This window comes from Oxyura jamaicensis, chromosome 5 (assembly GCF_011077185.1).
Source record: "Oxyura jamaicensis isolate SHBP4307 breed ruddy duck chromosome 5, BPBGC_Ojam_1.0, whole genome shotgun sequence".
Lineage (NCBI taxonomy): Eukaryota > Metazoa > Chordata > Aves > Anseriformes > Anatidae > Oxyura > Oxyura jamaicensis.
This window is the reverse complement of record NC_048897.1, coordinates 38,096,017-38,115,077: the sequence shown is the minus strand read 5'-3', so window position 1 is coordinate 38,115,077 and position 19,061 is coordinate 38,096,017. Positions and strand designations below refer to the sequence as shown.

Here is a 19,061-nt window from a genome sequence, read left to right as displayed (position 1 = left end):
CGCTCATTCTGGGGATAAATAAAGCGGTGTAGTCATCCAGATACAACTAAGAAACAGAAAAGGCCCATTAGAATTACGGGAGAACCTCAGATTATCTGGAGTTATTTTTTAACCAAAATAAAGTAAGTTCTGCCCCCCTTCCCCCCCACCCCCACCCCCCCCCGGAAATAATTTGCTTGCTGAGCGATTGCTGTGGGTGCTCGGGCAGCAGTGGGCCCAGGGGCTGCTAGCCACAACCTGCCAGCCCCGACCCGCCGTGCTCGGCCCCGCAGAGGAGCGCTGTGCCCTTGGTAGCGCTATCCCTAACAAACCACCTGATGCTGTTTGAGGACAGCAACGGGGACCGAGTACTGCTTGCACCTCGCTTCGTTTTCCTGGAAGCGGGCGTGAGATCGTGTACACCCCCTTTTTTTCTGAGATTTTTCCCCTTTTGCCCGCGGGCGCTGAGGAGGGATTCAGCTGCCCCCTGCACCCCCCAAGCAGCCACCTCAGGGCCGGGCGGGGGCACCCTCCGCCTCGCCTCCTCCCGCCCCTGTCTGCCTCCCATTGGCCCGGACCGACCGCTCGGCGGCTCCCATTGGCGGCGGGCGCCGCCCGTCACGGCGGCAGGGCTGTAATGGCCGGGGCGAGGCCGCGCCCCGCCGCAGGTAGCAGCGGGGCCGGGACGGGGCCGCGCCGCGCGGGCTCCGGGAGCGGCCCCGCACGAGCCTCCCGCCTCTGCGCCCACCCCTCGCGGGCGGCCGCTGCCCCCCGCCGCCATTTCCCTTCCCCGTTCCCCTTCGCCGCGCTCCGCCGGGCCGGGGGGCGATGAGCCGCGGCTCGCCGCCGCTGTAGGCGGGCGCTGCCCGGCGGCGGGGCCATGGGCTCGGCGCCTTTGTCTGCCGAGTGAGCCGGCCCCGCTGCCGCGCCCTCCCGGCGACATGGACGTGACCGTCTCCGAGCTCCTGGAGCTCTTCCTGCAGAGCCCGCTGGTGACCTGGGTGAGTCCGGGGGGCAGGCGGTCGGCGGGCAGCTCCCGAGGCACCTGCCTCGGCCGCAGCACTTCTTTTCCTCCCTTCATCCTTCCTTCCCCGGCAGGTGAAAACCTTCGGAGCCCTGTCGAGCGGCAGCGAGGACAAGCTGGGCATGTACATGGAGCTGGCCGACGGCGTCCTGCTCAACAGGATCATGCTGCAGATGTGAGTGGGGGCACGGGAGGGGGAACGGCACTGGTCGGGCGTCTGCCTCCCTTCCGACGCCTTTTGGAGAGTAACAAAAAGCGAGGGGGGAATCGCAACCGTCCGTCCCGTCCGGGCTTGCCGTACTGCTGCAGCTCCTTCTGGATTTGCACGCTTTTAAACGGCTGCCTGCTTCTTAGCGTGCCCGTGCCCTTCAGGGCAGGCTGTGTTGCAGGGTAAAGAAGGAAACGAAAGCGCTTCATCAAGTGAAGCTTTACTGGGGAGGTTGCATCTGAGGCGTGTCTACGTGGTCGTGTAAGACTTGACGTTAAAAACAGATTGGCAAAGAGAAAACTTTACTTTGGTAGCTAGTGTATTTTTCAGGCTGTGCCGTAGAGAGATGTCTCGAGGAAACTTACAAGTAGGTTAGAAGCCCGAACTGAAAATAACTCTTTTCTTTTAACGCTGAAGTAAATTGTTGCTAAAGCATCCATTTTTAACCACATCCTTTCCTGTCGCTGCTCTGCTGTGCACAGAGCCTTGCTGTTTCTGTTTCATCTCTAATTGCTTTTAAATACTCTGAAACGCATCTGATAAAGAGCTGGCAGGGAAAGGTATTTGACCTGCAGGGGAGGAAGCTTCCAACATCGCCCAGTTCTGGCACTGCCCTCTTTTCACAGAATGAAACCACGTAAAGCTCAACCAGTGACTTGGGATGTTAGGCCAACTTCAAGCGCTTAAATGAAGAGCACACATTAGGACCTTTAAACTTTTTTTTTTTTTAAAAAAAAAAAGTGTGAGACTCTGTGCTCCACCTGCTCAAGTTGGCAAGTTCTGTTATCTTCTGGTACCTGGCTGCCCCAGCTGTAAAGGCAATCAAGCTTTCTTCTGGTTTCGTTATTACTAACGGTGGAAATTCTGTACTGGAACTGGGACAATGAAGATTTCAAGGTGAAGATTCATGATTCAGAAAAGGACCCAGATCAGTCACCCCCTTTAGGGTTGATGCAGTAGTGGTGTAAAATGGAGTAAAGTGTTAGTTGTAAGAAGAAGATGCAAATTCTAGCATTTCTAAGTAAAAATTACACTTCCAAAAGAGAACTTTCTGCAAATTGGAGCCTTGAGCATGAGCATTCAAACACAGATTTGTACCTTTTCCAAAACGTGGGAAATGGGATTTTGCATCAAACGCAATGGTCATAAATCAGAGAGAACCACCTAAAGTGTCAAGGACGCGTAGCAATTGTGAGTCTGCTGTAGATTTAATGAACTGGACTGTCACCGTTCTCTAATGTGTGAAAGAATTAATTACTTCAAAACAAGGAAAGTGAACTTAGTCACTCCCAATTTTGGTAACTAAATAGGCAGAAGTTTTGTGGTATTGAATGTCTGTAAGATTCTGAGGCGAGTGATAGATTTGGGAAGTGCTTTATCAGTTGACAATACCATCAATATATGCAAAAGAGTATACAATAAACAAACTTAAGTATTTTGTAATTGGCCAGTTGAAGTACGTAAGGTGACATAAAATTGTTCGCGTCTATGGAGCAACTTAATGGTGCCCTGGGGACAGGGAGCGAACAATAAAAGTTTATTGAAATAAGGAATTTATTGTATCAACTAACAGTGCAGGGACACTAGTTGGCGTTTTGGCGGTTATCATGTTGGTGAGAAATGTCCTGGCATGTTTCCTTGCCTCAGGCAGTCAGGAAAGTAAATTTGTTTCTTCCAAAAGATAATCTCTGCTGGTAGTGTTGCAGTGTTCTTGAGGGAAGCACAGGCAGGATTGAGTGGGAAACTGACCCATTATTCACAATTGGAGTTTTTTCCCTCCTTTTAGGCAGCTTTGGCAGTGTTTCTAATGATGGCTGGGGAGCTTGGAATTAAGATGTTTCTACTGAAAGCCTGAAGCTCTTTAGCTAAGGAAAGATCCTGGCTGTATTTATGTATCCTGACTGAGCAGGGTGCTGTCTGTGACCTTCATTTGTTCTGATCTAACCTTTAGAGCTTGCGATGCAATTACTGCTTACCTGTAAACTGGGAAGGCCTTTCAAGGAGTGTTTCTGCTCCACAAAGCTTTTAGAATAGAAAAATAAATGTGTTTTTAAAATGCTTGCTCACCGGTTCAGCAAGCCTTGGTCCCTGAGGATGACTCTTAGTGCTCGGCTTGAGATTTGTTCCTGGTGAAATTGTATTAATTGAGGGCCTTTAATGAATGTGATAGAATTTGGTATGCCATGATACCCTTCATTGCCTGAAAGCACGTGTGCATGCATACATGTGCGTGCATGCAGAGTGAAATAGCTGCCCTCATGTGGGTAGCTGTATTATTTCCTGTGTGTTATTTCAGTTTTAGTTATTCAGGTTACTCTGTTTGCCTACTTACTGGAGCACAAATCACACGGGCATATGACCTTACATCTAGACATGGGGTGTGATGCAGTGCTTTGCTGCAGACCAACAGGTTTCTTTTGATGAAGGTTTCAGAAGCCAAATTCTTTTGAGTTTCCTTATTAAAACTGAAATGCTTTTGTCCTCCAGCTAAGCAGAGTTGAAGTTTTGTACATGGCTAGAAAGTCTGGTGGCTCTGTGAAGAAATCCAGATATACCTGTTAAGAGTGAGTGAGAGTAAGGCTTTGGCTCTTTGAGGTGCAGAGAGGGCTGTACTAGTTCAGTCACTCCCAGTTCCTGTTGTAATAGGTTGGATTTTTCCCAGCTGCTGTCTGGCAACTTGGAATGGGTGGAGAAGATCCCAATGCTGTGATGTTGTGGCGTCGATGTTTTTAGATAGTGGGTTCATATCAGCAAGGCGACCATGTCACCAGGGAGGTGGTAGGTGACATTTGTCTCTCTTCCTGCCTGTTGGGTCCCTGCTGTGTGGCAGGAGTGAAAACAGGGCTGTGTCTTCACCCTGTTCTCTTTAGAGATGAAGTAGGTTCTGCCACAGCCTGGTTGGTAGACAGCTGGCTGCTGGGCTCTGCTGCATGGCTTTTTTAGATGACCCCTGATGGAGTGAGACCCTTCTAAAAAAGTAGCTAGGGTTTGCATAGCTATGAATTGTGGTGCTTAAGCAGGTAAATCTAGCAGGAAGAGGCATGCAGCATCCTTTGGATTCCCACTTGTATCTTAAAGACTTACTTTTTTCAAGTCATTTTGCTGTAAATGGGTGGTTTCCTCTTCCTGTGTTCAGTCCACGTGTGTACCCCAGCGTGTTCGTGCATGGAGGCTGCGTTGACTTTGCACATTTACAGCATTTACAGTAGCGGGTTAATGCTGTGTGTGCAGAAATGCTTATGTTAATCTTCATAGTGGATCTGCGGTGTTTTTGGCAGATCTGGTGTGTCAGGTAAATGAGCTTCTTTGTGGACAAATTTTAAAGAACTTTTTTAGATGATTGTGTGTCACTTCCTGGTATGAAAGTAGCACGTCGTGACACTGAGTAGACTGCCTTCAGCATTACAGTTGCAGCTGTGGCATAATACCCCTGAGTGTAAGCAAATATTTACCCCGTTTAACTTCTTATTGGAAGCTTTATTTGGGAAATTACGCGAGGGCTTTATACGTGCAGGCACCTCAGCACTCTAATATTGACTTGTTCTAATTCAATCCCTCAGACTGACTGGAGATTCTGCGTTCCTGTTAAAATGTTCAGGAAGGAGAAGTGTGTGTCAGGAATACATCTGATTAAACCATTTGTATTAAAACCACATAAAAGTTCACAATGATGGATTTCTTGATGTCATTTGCAGCTGCCTCAGTGTGAGGTAGTAATTCTGCCTTCTTTAATTTAGACCTCGTGACAGGAACAACCAAGTTGCCGGTGCCTGCTTCTTGTGGTTTGCAGCAAGTGGCATGAGGAATGGGTGGCTAAAGATACACATCCGTTTAACTTAAAATCATGTTTGAACTTTTTTCAATTTTTCAGGCCATTTAGAATCCCCTCCAACCTTCAGTGTTCTCATTCCTCTCTAAGTTAGAGGAGGGAAGAGAATTACATGAGAATTGGGCTAACCCAGGCCTGGTGCATTTGGAGCCAGCGAGCTCCCTGCGGAAGGAGGTGCAGGTGCTGGCTGGGGACATGGATGCTGGACACGCCTGGCATTCTGATCTGCTCTGACATTTAATGACCCTTGGGCACAGTTTGAGGGCTCCCCCCTTAATTATCTGTATTATTTGTCAGAAATTGCTCAAATAGGATTGTCATTTTGAATTCTAGAAACAAAATATATGTAATTTTCCCTGATTTGTTGCTTTTAGTTTATTAATTGGTGGCTTAAGGGGGTGAGCATTCAGACACTGGTGCTGACAGCCCCACATCCTCTGAGCTCACGGTTCAGCTTCCATCTCCCTGCCCCTCTTCACTCCTATGAAAAGCCTGAAGTAGGCATACAGATCACAGGACTTATTTGAAATACTTGTGTATACAGTGAGGCCTGAGACTTTGCTTCTGGTGGTTTGGCTTGGTTTTTTTTTTTTTACTTGTTTGGTGAGGGCCGCCCATAGTCATGCCTGTCACACTGCCTCCATGCTATTTAGTGAAGGTCTTTGATCGTGAGGGGTAGGTGGCTTTTAAAAAACATGAGGGCTGCAATTTTTATTTTTGCATAAGGGAAAGATGAAACATCAACACTGGAAAAAAGATCTCATTGAGGTTGGTTTCACTGATTTTCTTCAGATACATTCAGACACTGATTCTTTTGGTTTATCTGGTTACTGCTGCCAAATAACCCTCTTCAGTTTTCAGTGTGGCTGTTGGGAAGAGTTTCTGTCAATAAAGCTCATTTATGGAGCGTCACTAACTGAACAAGTGCTATAATGTGTGCAGTGCAGTACCAACAGCGCTGTGTATTTGAAGACAGAAACCTATTTAAGCACAGAATTTGCCTCTTGCTGTATGATTTTAGTCAGGCACTTTTACCCATTTTGGACTTTGTTTCATCTTCTCACTTTCCCCTGCTGTACATCAGGTTGTGCAGCCTGTGTTTTGAGAACATTGCTGTCTGGCTTTTTAGCTTCTCTATCTCCTGCACTGAAGTCGTCTTCGCTTCTCTTGAGATTGTGACTGTGGAATGTTTTTGGCATCTCTATTCCTTCCCAGGCTTTTTCTTGCCATAAGCAGGTCACCTCAGACCTGCTGTGTTGGCATGTTGCCCCTTCTGATTCAGGATTTAAAATAATAATTGGAAAAAAGGATGATTAAGAAGCAGTTGGATATTGATTGACTAGAAGGAATTGTTGGTTTTCCCTGTGGAGACAGTGAGCTATGTGGTGGTTTGAAGTATGCACAGTGCTGGCCTTCCATAGCTTGTGGAAAGGGTCCTTTCTGAAGTCATCCGATGGATGAATTTAGCTACATAGGATATCCAGAAATCCGAACAGTCATTTTGAATTCTGTGTCTGTGAGGAGAAGGCAGGATAACACAGTGGACTAAGCTTAGCTCTGGGTTAAGAGAACCCTGAGGTCAGGGCATTAAAGGCTCTCAGGGCAACTGATTACCTTTAATGAAGATGATGGGATGAAAGTCCTAGAATTGCTTCTGAGGGCCTTGCTTGTGTCAGTGAAGAGAGCTTCAGTGCCAAAAAGACAAACAGGTCTCGTGTTGAAAGGAGGATTTTTCTGTCTTACCTACTTCTGAAAGCCAAGCCTGTAACTGCTGAAGAAATAGCCTCTCCTTTGCTGTGTCTGGTGGGTGTGTTTTGTGGCTTTTTGCCATGTTTTGTGCGTGTTTGGGGAGCGTTGTGTTTTTAAACAAGCTTTTTCTGGCTCATCTTCCAGTCCTGCTGCTGGTACACCTCAGGGCTGGAGTTGTGGTTGGGGTGGCCCAGCAGGAGCTGTTGGGTGTGCCATCTGACTTCACATGGCATCTGAGGGGCAGGGGAAGGGCAAGGGGGACTTGGGGGCTGAGGCATTTTAGAAGAAATGAATTTCACAGCTGGGGAAACTTCTGGGGAAGAGAAAGCAAGCCATAAGTGGTTGAGTCACCGGAACTGCTGTAGAGAGGGGACTCAGTGTTAACCGTTTAATACTATCTCCAATATGTGTACGAAGTGTATTGTTGTGAAATTGTAGGATTTTATTTTTTATCAAAGTGCTTTTTTAACAGGTAATGTGTAAAAACTGCAGCGTTTTCTTTCCCCATTGTTCCGTACAACAGCTGCTGCCAGACAGTTGAGGCTTTCTGTTCCTGGCTGGAGACACGGGTCTGCTGCCTGACTGTGGAACGGGAATTTCAGCTTGCCCTTCTCCTTGGCCAGCTTCTCTCTACTGAAAGTTTCTTCCCTTTTAGCTTCCTGGTTTGTTGTCACAACCTTGCCTAGAAAGGCTAAGCTTCCAGCTTCCTTCAAGATCAAATTCTGTCAACATCTGCTCAGAGAGCACTTGGAGACATGGTAATCTCCAAGCCATTTACGCTTTCCTTGCTGTGTTGCTGAAGACCAGTATTGTCAAGCAATGTATGTGTATGGCTTCCACACTTATATCTGAGCATCAGTGAAATTGAATTGTTCACACTTCTGGTGTGTGAAAAACAGAAACTGTCTGGAAATCCTTACTACAGATTCAAAAGCTTGCTAGGCTTGCCTCTTTGTTCTCTTTTTCATACTTGGTTACAGTGCCAATCAGTACCCCAAATCCTTTCCTGGTGTAAGGGCTGTGAATAGCTGTGCTAGTTTACATCAGTTGTCTGTTTGAACCCTGGTACATCAACTCTGTCTCTGACTTTATCTGCTACCTATACAGTCTTCTTTCTGTCTCTGGAATCTCCCTCTCTATATTTATACATAAAGCACTGCTTTCACTAGAGAAGTGCTTTGAGATGACTGTGCATTTGAAAAAAATGTAAAAGCTCTTTGACATACTTATGTAAACTTTGGAAGATCAATTTTTAAATATTGGATCAATTCTTCTCTTATTTCCTTGTCAGTGCTAGAGTTCAATATTTGGCCCTGGAAGAGCTGTGAATGGCTTAATTAACAGCCAAAGCAGGGCTCTGGGAGGCAGGTGTTTGGATTGCGAAGGAGTTTGCTGATAAGAGCCTTTATTATTGGTAAATGCTTGGCTTTGATCTGTGGTATCAGCAGATAAAGATTTTCAGGTTTTCTTGGCAGCGCATTAGGGTGCGCACAGAGAATCTGACGTACACATATTAATCATTTTCAGCCTTTTGCCTTTTCTTAACGTCAGAAGTAAAATTGCTTTGGGTACAATTTTGATTTACTTCCGTTAAAATCTGACAAAAGCTTTAGCTTTCTTTCCCTAATCTTCCCACAACTTTTTTTCCCTTGTCCTAGAATTATATGCCTATTTGAGTCAAAATTTATTTGAAATATAAAGACTTTGAAGCCTAGAAAAAGAAGAGGACTTGAAGACTAGAATTAGAGCTATTATTTATGACACACAATGTATGAGAGAGAATCTAACAAGATGATGTGGATATAGTAAAAGTGCAGTGCTCCTTTTTCCCTTCAGTTCCTTAGCGTGTAGAATATATCTGGGTTTTACAGTTCACACAATGATCATTGATCAGGAGTTAACACCCTCCTCTAGTCTTAAAACCCTAAAGCCAAGGTTTAGTTGTCTTCTCTAGGCTTCCCTTTATTTGCATAAGATAAAACCCTTACTAACAAAGACTGTTTCAGTCTAGTTTGCACAAACTAAATATGCTCTATGCTTTAAGGAAATGGAAGGAAGGAAGCTGCCATGAATTGCAGTGTGGGTTAACTTAAAGTAGGTGGCATGCAGGACGATGTCCCAGTTACACATAAGTCCAAAGGTAATGAATGAGCTTACTGGGTCATGAATTAATGTATACATGTCACGCAGAGTTATGTCAGTTCATTTAATGGGTATTTTTAGGGTCTTCCTAATGGTGCATTATGGAGATGTTCGGTTTTAGAACCAAGGAAATGAATAATTGATTTTCTTTTTCTTCTGTTTGTAGAGATCCTCGGCCAACCAACCAACGTGTTAACAAGCACGTGAATAATGATACCTATCTTCGGGTTCAAAACCTGACCATTTTAGTCAGAAACATTAAGACCTACTATCAGGTAAGATTCCTGCTCTTTGCTCCTTGATCTTGTGTTGATTGTTTTATTGTTTCAGCTAATGCAGGAGCTGGTGGCTTGAAAAGAAACTTGCCACAGGAAACAAGAGGAAATTATGTTAGTGTAAAAGTACTTTTCAGCGATGCTTTCCTTATCAATTAACACTGCGCCTACCTTCTGTATCCCCCATGGCCAGAGGCTGTGCTTCTGCCCCCACTCTTTTTTTTTTTCTTTTTTTTTCTCCAAAAAAAGGTGTAGAAGGACTCTTGGGGAGGTGGGAGAAGAGCTTTACTGAAATTGGGGTAGTGCTTTTGGGTATAAAACGTGTATAAAACAAGTAACTTTCTCATAACAGGGCTGCTACCAAAATTCATTATGCAGAAATATCTTCAATGCTAGATTCGTATACAAACACAAATTTATATATTATTAATTAGGAAAAATGAACTTGATCTTATCTTCAAAACAGACTTCATGCACTGTACTTTTTTTTTCCCCTTCCCTCCTTTGTAAGTGTTAAGCTACTTATAAGTTCTGGCCACCTTCTCCTTGGTCAGAATTAAATGTAGTAACAACTGTAAATTCTCCCAAATAGTGCACTTCTTAGGTCACACCATTGACCTGACCATCAGTGTTCCTTTACTGTAAGTGTTCCCCTAAAGCCAGGATAGTGACAGCTGAGCAGTTTTGTGGACTGAGATATGTGTTGGGTTCTGCTGGAAAGCCATAGGAGTGAATTCAGTTGCTCTAAATAGAATTTCAGCACGCACACTGTTGTGTATATTTTGGCTCCTTGCTCAGAGAGGTAACTGTTCTGCTGTTGCCTTTTATACGAGTTTTGCCAAATTTGAATGTTGCACAGTAAAAACCAGACTGGAAAACACAAGGATTTTTGAAATGCTCCTGTAAATATGTCTCAGTGGACGTTTTATCCTATAATGGACAAAAGTAAACTGAGTGTGCTAATCCTGAACACCTCATATTTTTTGTACATACAGAAGAGAGATTGTGGACTGTCTGTCCTCAAAATACAGAAAAGATGTAATGCTTAACCGCAGTAGTGTTGTTTGATGCCACTGGCTTCCAGAGCCCCACCTACTGCTGTCCCATGTTATTGCTACTCTGCTTCTGGATTTGTTGCAGGAAGCCTAATGGAGAGAGAGGCACTTGTGAAAAAGTCACATGGTTGAGACTTCCATGCAAGCAAGTTCTAGCTGCATGAGGAAAATGGAGGGTGTAGCTTAGGTTTGGGATGTGGGAGGACACTGTGTTTCTGAAGACATCTGACCTATGTTGCAGTTGAGAATGGAACACGCTGATACAATGTGATGTCATTCCTAAGGCTTGTGATTTCTAATGGGAAATTCCCTTTGGACATAATCAGAAACTGAAGCTTATTATTTTAGTTTCTCGGTTACCCACTGAACGGTGTTGGTGTATACAGAGTCTGAAGTGAAAAAGGACTAAATGTAAGGACAGTGGACATGACTAGGTTCCCTCCTTCCTTCCCCATCCACTCAAGATTTACACTCTGAGGGTCTGGTTCTTCGGGTCTTGAAACTCTAAAGCTTTTTATTCGTCTAAGTTCTTTGTCTTGATAATCTGACCTCTTTTAATAGTATATGAAGAGAGAACAGATTCAGGAAAAAAGAAAAGTGGTTCACAATTGTGTGATATGTTCTTTGGTGTCTCATTGACCTAGCTGTTGGGCTGTGTAATGATAATCCAATAAAGCTAGGAACTGCTAAAATAGGTTAAGATGCAGAGTTTTCGATTGGAAACAGTAGTTGAGGCTTTCAGGAGGCAAGGAGTGATATACCTGTTGTAGCCCAGAAATCAAGTACAGTCAGTCTTGTTGCCTGAAGACTATGTATCCTATATGTGAATAGAACAGTCATAAGAACTGATCATTATTTGCATTTGCTCCTGAGAATGTGTGATTACAGCAGAGCTTCAAATAAAACTAGTCTTTTGGCGATGATAACGCTATATAAGAAACTTATTTGTCCTTGTCACAGTCACATGTTCAGGGTAAATCCAAGATTTCAATGCCAATCTGAGGTGCCCTTTCTTCTGATGCTGTGCAGCCTTCAACTCTCAGTAGTTTGGGAGGAGTTAAGAGTTTCAGAGTAGGAGTTAGGTAGGAGTTAGGTTTTCAGAGTTACCGTTGCTGGTTCTGTCCCTTACAACAAGGAAAGGAGAAAGCTAGAAAACTGGGAGTGTTAGCCCATCTCTTTGCCATGTGGGGTATAACATCACGTATGTACTAATGCTAGATATTCAGAGGGTTTTTTGTGTTTTAGGATCTGAGATAAGTAGTTTTGATTAGTTTTTTTTTTTTTTTCAACATGCAACTGAACTATTTAATATAGATGGCTTGGAATATTTAAGTATTGTTAGGCCTTTTCTGAATGTTAGAGTTTTTTTTTAAACGGGTTGAAGTTGTGTGCGTTGTTTGCAGTAATATTGATACGTTAGACAAGGTTAAAGTGAAATTCACACGTTGTGCATTTTTGTTGTAGACTAGAAGTGGGAGGGAAAAGTTCCTAACAAACAATAGGAACATGAATTAGCTGCTTCCTCAAGGGAAATGAGCTCTAAAAATAGTGTTGGCCTTGACGCTTTGCATTCCCTTTCGCTTAATGGACCCAAGTCAAGTTTATGGCTTAGTTACTGAATTTGGTAGGCTGGATCTCCTAGAATGAGAAAACGTCTCTTCATGCTGCATAGAGGGACACTGTTAGGTACGAAGGAGTATTGGTCTCTGTGTGCTAGGCAGGAACAATCAGAGAGATGGCATTAATTCATGGTACTGGAATCCATGTATCCGAGGAAGGTGACATCAGTGGCTACTAAAATAAGTCTGTTCAGAAGCAAAGTGACACTTCAGATCGTAATTGCAATGAAGAAGCATTTTTCTAGTTCAAATAACCTCTCCTCTTGTTTTTAGAAGCTTGATAGCTGAATTTGTTCATTAATGAATTCTTAGAATTAACTTTTCAGTTTTCAGGTCCACAAAACCTGATTGTTGATGGCTGTGAAGATAAATGTTAAGACTCTTAAAAGGGGGGGACAATATTGGTTGCTACAGTCTCTCTCTCTCTCTGTCTCTCTCTCTCTCTGTCTCTCTGTCTCTCTGTCTCTCTGTCTCTCTATACATATATATATACACATATGTGTGTATATATATTTATAACCGGGTATGTAAGAGTGGTTACTCCTGGTAACAGGCAATAACATCTGTGTTTCTTGCTGCTTGAGCACTTGCACTTTGCAGGTCTGTTACTGGCCTGAGAGCCTTCTCTTTGGAGACAAGGCAAATTACTCGTTTTGCTGTGGGATTTCTTGATCGTTCAAAGGAATCTGTCATTAACTGCGTTTAATAACTGTTAAAGCACTGTGCTGCTGGAGAAATGGCAGGCCATAATACTTCTGGAGTAGGTGCCATACCTTAGTAAAAGGCTGGGCAAGGCCGAATGTGTCTGCTGCTCACAGTATGAGGTTTATGTGCCTCGTCTTGTTCGGACTGAATTGAGGCCCTTTAAGCCAAAATTCAGAACAGTTTTGTGTGGAATGGCTCCACCCATGTAGGTGGAGCTGACTGACCTGCTGCCTTGTGCTGGTAATGCATTTGGGAACAGTGGTCTCCTGTGCTGACACTGGCATACCCGGTGTGACAGATGAAGTTACCTCGCTATTCCTGAGCGCTCTCTTCACCTTGAAATGTTTCTGTTGTGAGCTTCCATAAGGAGCCACTGCTCCAATTAAATTGGCTTGAAAACAGTTCCAGTGCAAGTATCACAAAACCTAGCAATGTTTGGCCTCATTGGAATAAATGTGCTTGACCCAGGTTCGCAGTGAGTTGTGTCCTTAATTGCCCTGATACCTTCTGCTGCTTTTCTGAAGGTTGATAAATCCCAGCTGTGGCAACTGACCTCATCATGGTGTGCAACTGTTGCTGCTTCTGGCACGGTTTGCTAACAATGCTTAAAACCAAAATAAATGACACCCATAAACTGCAACAACCTGTGCAGGAGTTACCGTTGCTGGTTCTGTCCCTTACAACAAGGAAAGGAGAAAGCTAGAAAACTGGGAGTGTTAGTCCATCTCTTTGCCGTGCTACAGAGATTATGTAAAGCCTGTAGATGCTGGTACTCAAACTGTCTGTATGTGAGGCGCTGCCTCCATCTCCACAGTGCTTGGAGAACATGCCCAAGACAGCCTTGGAAAAGGCTTAAGGCAGGCTGGCAGGGGAAGCTTGAAGAGGTTTTGTCGTGCATCCTCTGCTTGTGTGTCAGTGCTTGGATTCAAGAGTTTCATTTCAAGCAACTAAAAATCACTTTGATACCAGTTGCCAGTAATCACTCCAACAGTATATGCTGTACTCTCAAGCAAAAATTCCTGCATTTTACACAAAAACTTGAAGCTAATGGGGGGGGAGGGGAATGTTACCATCCTTTGGCTTAGTCCATTCATGGATATTATGACCATAGACAGAGCATGTGGAGAAGTGCTGCAATGTGGTCATCGCTGTGTGTGTTGCCTGTAGTTCCTGTAGTTGTGGCCACTGAATACTTAGATTGATTCATGTTTCTTATGTTTCTAGGTTGGAAATATCTCTCTATTTTTTTTTTTTAAAAAGCCTATTTGTAAGAGCTCTGAAATGAGATATGACTGAGGCCTGTGCCTCGATAAGAGCTTCAGTAAGAAACTCCTAGCCCTTAGCATTTTTATTAAAGTGAGGGTATGGGGGAATAAAGATGGAGACGTTCACTGAATTTTTAGACTTGCTATCACCTCAAATCCTACCCTCCCCACCTAAACTCACTTTGCTGGGCTCAGTGAATGGTGAGCAAGGATGCCTTACTTTCTAAGGTGTGTCTCTCAGGCCTGTGTTCTGCTTTTCCTTGTCTGCTCCATATTGCTATAAAACAAGTACAAGCAGCAGGGTTTTTATCAGGTAAGTAACATCATGCAGATGAATTAAAAGGAGTTGGCCGCCTGTAAGCTTGGCTGTTGCTGTGGGCTCTTTGGTACTGGGACCGTAGTAGTGCTGTGATGGTAACCTCCATCACAGAGAAGCAGTTTTGTCTTCATGCTGGGCCAAAAGCTCTCCCTGTGGGTCAGCTGAGGTCTCGCAATACCAGTAGCTTCCAGATTATTAAACAACTGCTGCTTCTGTAGCTGAAGCACTGAGTCAGGTTGAGAGCTCTTGGTCGGGCTGCAGAGAGGAGTTCAAGCTTCAAGCTCCAGATTTGGGCACAAGTTTTGAACTGGCAGCTGTATTGGAGCTATAAATAAAGTTCTGGAAGTAGCAATGTCCTTTTCTGTGAGCTGAAGCCTTTCCCTACTAGGCAGGCTAATTCTAGTGGCCTAGGAATCCAATCTTTAGCAAAGCAAACACCAAAACGCTAGAAATACACATAAATGCACATTTTCTGAAGTAGAAAAACATCCCTCTCTCTGAGGGGGAGGATTCATGCCCACAGTGGCCTACTGAATTAGATGATAAAACTGAACTTGCATTTTTGCTAATCATGTTGATTTGGCGTGTTTAATACAATGTGCCTGGGTGACTGCTTTTCTTTGATTCCTGTTCTCTAGAAATCTTATTTTAGCAACTTGGCAGTCTGTGTGGGGGGGAGCCTTTCATCATCTTGGGCTTTAAATTCCAAGATTATTAACCCAGAATGTCAAGAGCGAGACATGAAAAGCTTCAATAGATAAGCTCTTTCTAATTCAAATACTTTGCTGATCTCATGCACTCTTAAGTGTATGTTCTCTCCCTTCTCTGTCTAGCCGAGTGGGCTGTATGCATATAGCCTCCTGCATTGTGTCTGTGTGGGGAACTGCGTTGGTGCACCTACCAAAGGTAGCATACAGGTTTCCGTGGCCTTATGTTGGCAGCTGCATGTAGAAACAATGACAAGGAGCCACTGAGGTGCGTTTTTTTTTTTAAGTGTACAGTAAATAAATTAGGATAACAAGTCAGTACTAAGACACTGTCAGAGATGCTCAGCCTTTCACTAAGGCTGTAGGCTGAGACTAGGGAGACACTGCCCCTGTTGCTGACATGACCTGGAGTGTGATGTTATCAGCACCATGTTTGTTTCTGCTCCTGTTTTTCATTAAATTTTGTCTCAGAGAGAGAGAGAAGAACTGGGGAAGAGAACCATTTCCTTCCCTGGAGCTGAAACAAGTTTCTGCACAAGTCAGTTTGAAAGGTGCCCAGTGTGGAGAGAGCTACCATCTCAGGTGGCTAGTGGTACACTGCTGGGTACCTCACTGGGATGACTGGCTGTGATTTTGGGATGCATTTTGGCTGATACACTGAATTATGTTAGAATGTTTAATGGAGGACTGAGCTTAAAAAGGCACATATTTCACCCCCTGAGGCTCCGTGTGCATTTTAATACTGAATGAAACAGTGACCTCAAACAGATGGAAGAGAATAGGGTGGCTTTTATACTACTTTATTGCCTGTAATTTCCTGGAGCTACGATATGGGAAAGGGCAGAATAGGCTGGCACGTGACTGTGTAGTCCTGTCTTTGCTTTCCTTAATAAGCTAGAAGGGTGTGAGTTCATGGTGCAGACAAATGAAACAGAATCAAGAGGAGAGAAGAGCAGTGTCCTGAAGTAGAAATACCTTTATTTGTGTGGTGGTTGGAACGGCGGGGCAGTTCACAGATAGGTTTCAGAGCATTGCCAAAGGCTGGTTGTCAAAGATGTGACTTGAAATAATCATCTGTTAGTGCAGGCTGGCTGGGGAAGGGAAGGTGTCAACTATTGGCACTAGCTGCTTCTTGGCCTGGTCCCCAGGTTTTTTTAATGCATTTTCGCTGGCTTACAAGAACAGAGTTAAGATGACCCTATCATATACATGACTGACCACTGTAGAAGTGTAAGTGCAGGGGCAGAATCAAATGGAGGCAATCTAGAAGTTTCACAGTATGGAATAACTCCATGCAGCAGTACTGACTTCACATTTGTCCGAAGTTAAAGCCAATGTCCCATTCTGTGTCAGCTGACGTTTTGCTGAGAGAACTGAGTTTTTTATAGAGGCTGACAGCTTCAGGTATGTTGGAAACTGGCCTGCATGCCATTTGATAATAGGTTTGAAATTTATTTTTGCTAAAAGATTGTAATGAAAATTAAATATTGCATTATTGGTTTTGTTTCTGTAATGCATTCGGTGTCATTTAGACATTTTTTAAAAACAGTGAAAGAGACAAGAAGATAAATTCCACAAAAATGTAAAGTATGATTACAAAACAAATCCCCTAATTGCATAGCAGTTCCTTAAACAATTTCTGCTTTTTAATGGCAAGTAGCAAATTAAAGTGATTTATTTTCTTATATTATTTGCACATTCTGTCTGCAAAAACATTCTTTAATCCAGGGTGGCTTTCACTGAGATTGTCACATCTGTGCTGTGGCACACTCGCTTGTGTCCTCAGTCTTTGTCTTACACAGCTCTGTGTCTGGGGTAAGGTTTGGGGTCAAGGCTTGTTCCTGTCAGTTCCAGAGCCACCTCTGACCCTGTTGAGCAAAGGTGTCATTGCTCTGCATCTCAATCAGCAGGACTGGGCTTTCTGTTCTAATTGCATGTAAATAGCTTTTGTTAGAAAGGTTTGTAACAAATTCACCTTTCCACACACTGCTTTTCTTAACTTTTTTTTTTTATAGCTGTAAACAATACTTTCTACAGTGTCTTGATCTGAGGCAGTTGCTTGTGCTGTGTTTGCAAGCAGCGGGGATCATCATTTTGAAGGAGCAATCATCAGTTTCAGAAATTAATGGGAGATCTCTGCGTTATATTCAAGTGCAGAGCTGTATTTCCTTCTGAAAACCAAGCTTGGATCGCTTGGTAAAGGTCTGCTAGAGCTTTCTGTTGACCCTCAGGACTTCCAGCAAATGTGAGCGCTGTAGGGTAGCGAAAATGTGGAGGCTGCGGAGTTGGCTCCCCTGGCCAGGAATGGCTGCATCTGGCCTGCAGAGCTTGTTCTTGGGTCTGAGGCAGGAGCAGAACTGGCTACTGGAGGAGGTTTTAGCCTGCTTGTCACCATGCTGAAGACAAACCACAGGAAAGGCTGTATTTCTTACTTTACACAGGGGATGGGCTTTACAGCAGCATAAAATGGGGAAGACATCTGTTTGTGAACGCGCTGAAATTGCAGTGCTGTCACTCGCTGATGCATGCATCTTCCACTTGCAAATTGTTTTCTTATAAGGAAGGATTTAAAAAAACAAACAGCTCCTCTATAAGGAGTAGGTAAAGCAGATTTTTTGATTGTGCACTGTACACATTTTCACAGCTCTTTAGGTGAGCAATTTGAATATAAGCCACGTGAGAGCTGCTGCCTCTCCTGTTTCACATTATGATTGAGAGAGAGCTGAAGGGGAGTTAAGCTCTTAAATTCTGCTGGGTCCTCATATGGCCACTAAAAGTGCCTAAATAAAAACCTGCTCAGCAGACTGAAATGGTCCCTGTGGAGCTGTCACTGTCTGTCCTCTTTCATAATGAGCATTATTAAAAGTCTCTAGATGTTTATTTATTTATTTTTTTTTACACTCAGAATGACATCACTAGAGCCTCTTAGGTGATCAAGCTAAGTGACAGGCATCTGCTCCTTTGGGAGCAGTGGGAAAGACTTGGAGTCTTTGTACAAAGGAAAATCTTGTTTGAATCCCATATAAGTATCTCGGGGCATTTAATATTTTTAAAACTTTTAAACAACAATAGGTGATGGTTTTCCTCTAGAAAAATGTCACCTTTAATTACTGACATTAAAGAACTAACTTTAAGAAGGTCGAATTTATTTGCTGTAAAGTTTAGGAGCAAAAGAATAAGTTTTTGTTTTTTAATGGTGAGCAGATATGTACTATATCCACTGCAAAGGTATCTGTTATGGTGTCCGGCATCAATTTTGTATGCAGAAAGCCCTGTTTGTTTGGTGTGCAGTGTGTTAGAAGAAAAGGGGAGGGTCGTACTGAGGTTAATGCCCGGTTTATTTTGGAGCAGCTGTGTTACAGTAAAACCAAGTGGCTGGAGTCCCAGGGGAGGCATAAGCATCTACCACTAAAAACTGGAAGGAGGTGAATTTCTCTTTAAATTTTTATATTATATGCAGAGTTTTTTATATTAAATGCAGAGTTAAAGGATCACTTCTCAGGATACAGATTGCAAAGTAACAGGACTAGTCTTGAGAAATTGTCTTTAAAGTCCACCCTTTTTTTTTAATAAGATTTCTAATTTGGCTAGTGACCTTGAATCTCTCAATACTGTAGTCACAATTCAAAGCAGAACTACAATTTAGCTAAAAGGAGTTGCCTTTTAATATAACATGTTTCTTTTTTACTTCTTGGATTTTGATCCTTCAAAAAGGGGGGAAAAACAATCGCCCTTTATATTGTTGTGGTTTTTAGTATGAAAAAGCTGTGTCAGTGTTTTTTTTTTTGTCTTTGTTTCCAAGACTTGTGGCAAATACTTATCTGAACAGCACATGGACGTGTCTTTATAGTTGTATGAGCAGAAGGTAGGAGTTGTTAGTGGAGGACTACAAAAGCTGCCATTATTAGAAGCCTTGCTTACACTTGAGTGCTCTGACGCTTAATCTGGCTCCCAGATTCCAGTCATGCAGAAGAAACAAAACCAGAGTGCTCCATTTTAATCTCAAGCTTGGGTGAACTGCCCTGTGTTTCCTCCAGTATGCATTTCCTTTGTAGCCTGAGCCAAGATCTTGATTTGGAAAGGTGATTTTGATCTCCCTTTTTCACGTAGTCCTTTCTCTTTATAAATTACTGGCTCTGCATGCTTGCAATTGAGGGATTCAAATTTCAGATATTTTGTTACTGC

At 43.5% G+C, this 19,061-nt stretch overlaps 1 protein-coding gene across 3 annotated transcripts in view; it reads left to right on the top strand.

Annotated features, from left to right (window-relative positions):
- Positions 1-633: 633 nt before the first annotated feature.
- Positions 634-19,061, top strand: part of CCDC88C (coiled-coil domain containing 88C) — a 91,886-nt gene continuing 73,458 nt past the window's right edge. For 2 of the 3 annotated variants that reach the window (XM_035327405.1, XM_035327403.1), the window contains exons 1-3: positions 635-980; positions 1,078-1,178; positions 9,098-9,206. In XM_035327405.1, coding sequence (XP_035183296.1) covers positions 921-980; positions 1,078-1,178; positions 9,098-9,206 — 270 coding nt within the window. In that variant the 5' untranslated portion in view covers positions 635-920. Of the gene's footprint in view, positions 981-1,077; positions 1,179-9,097; positions 9,207-19,061 lie in introns of all 3 variants that reach the window. The other variant, XM_035327404.1, reaches the window with a different exon arrangement.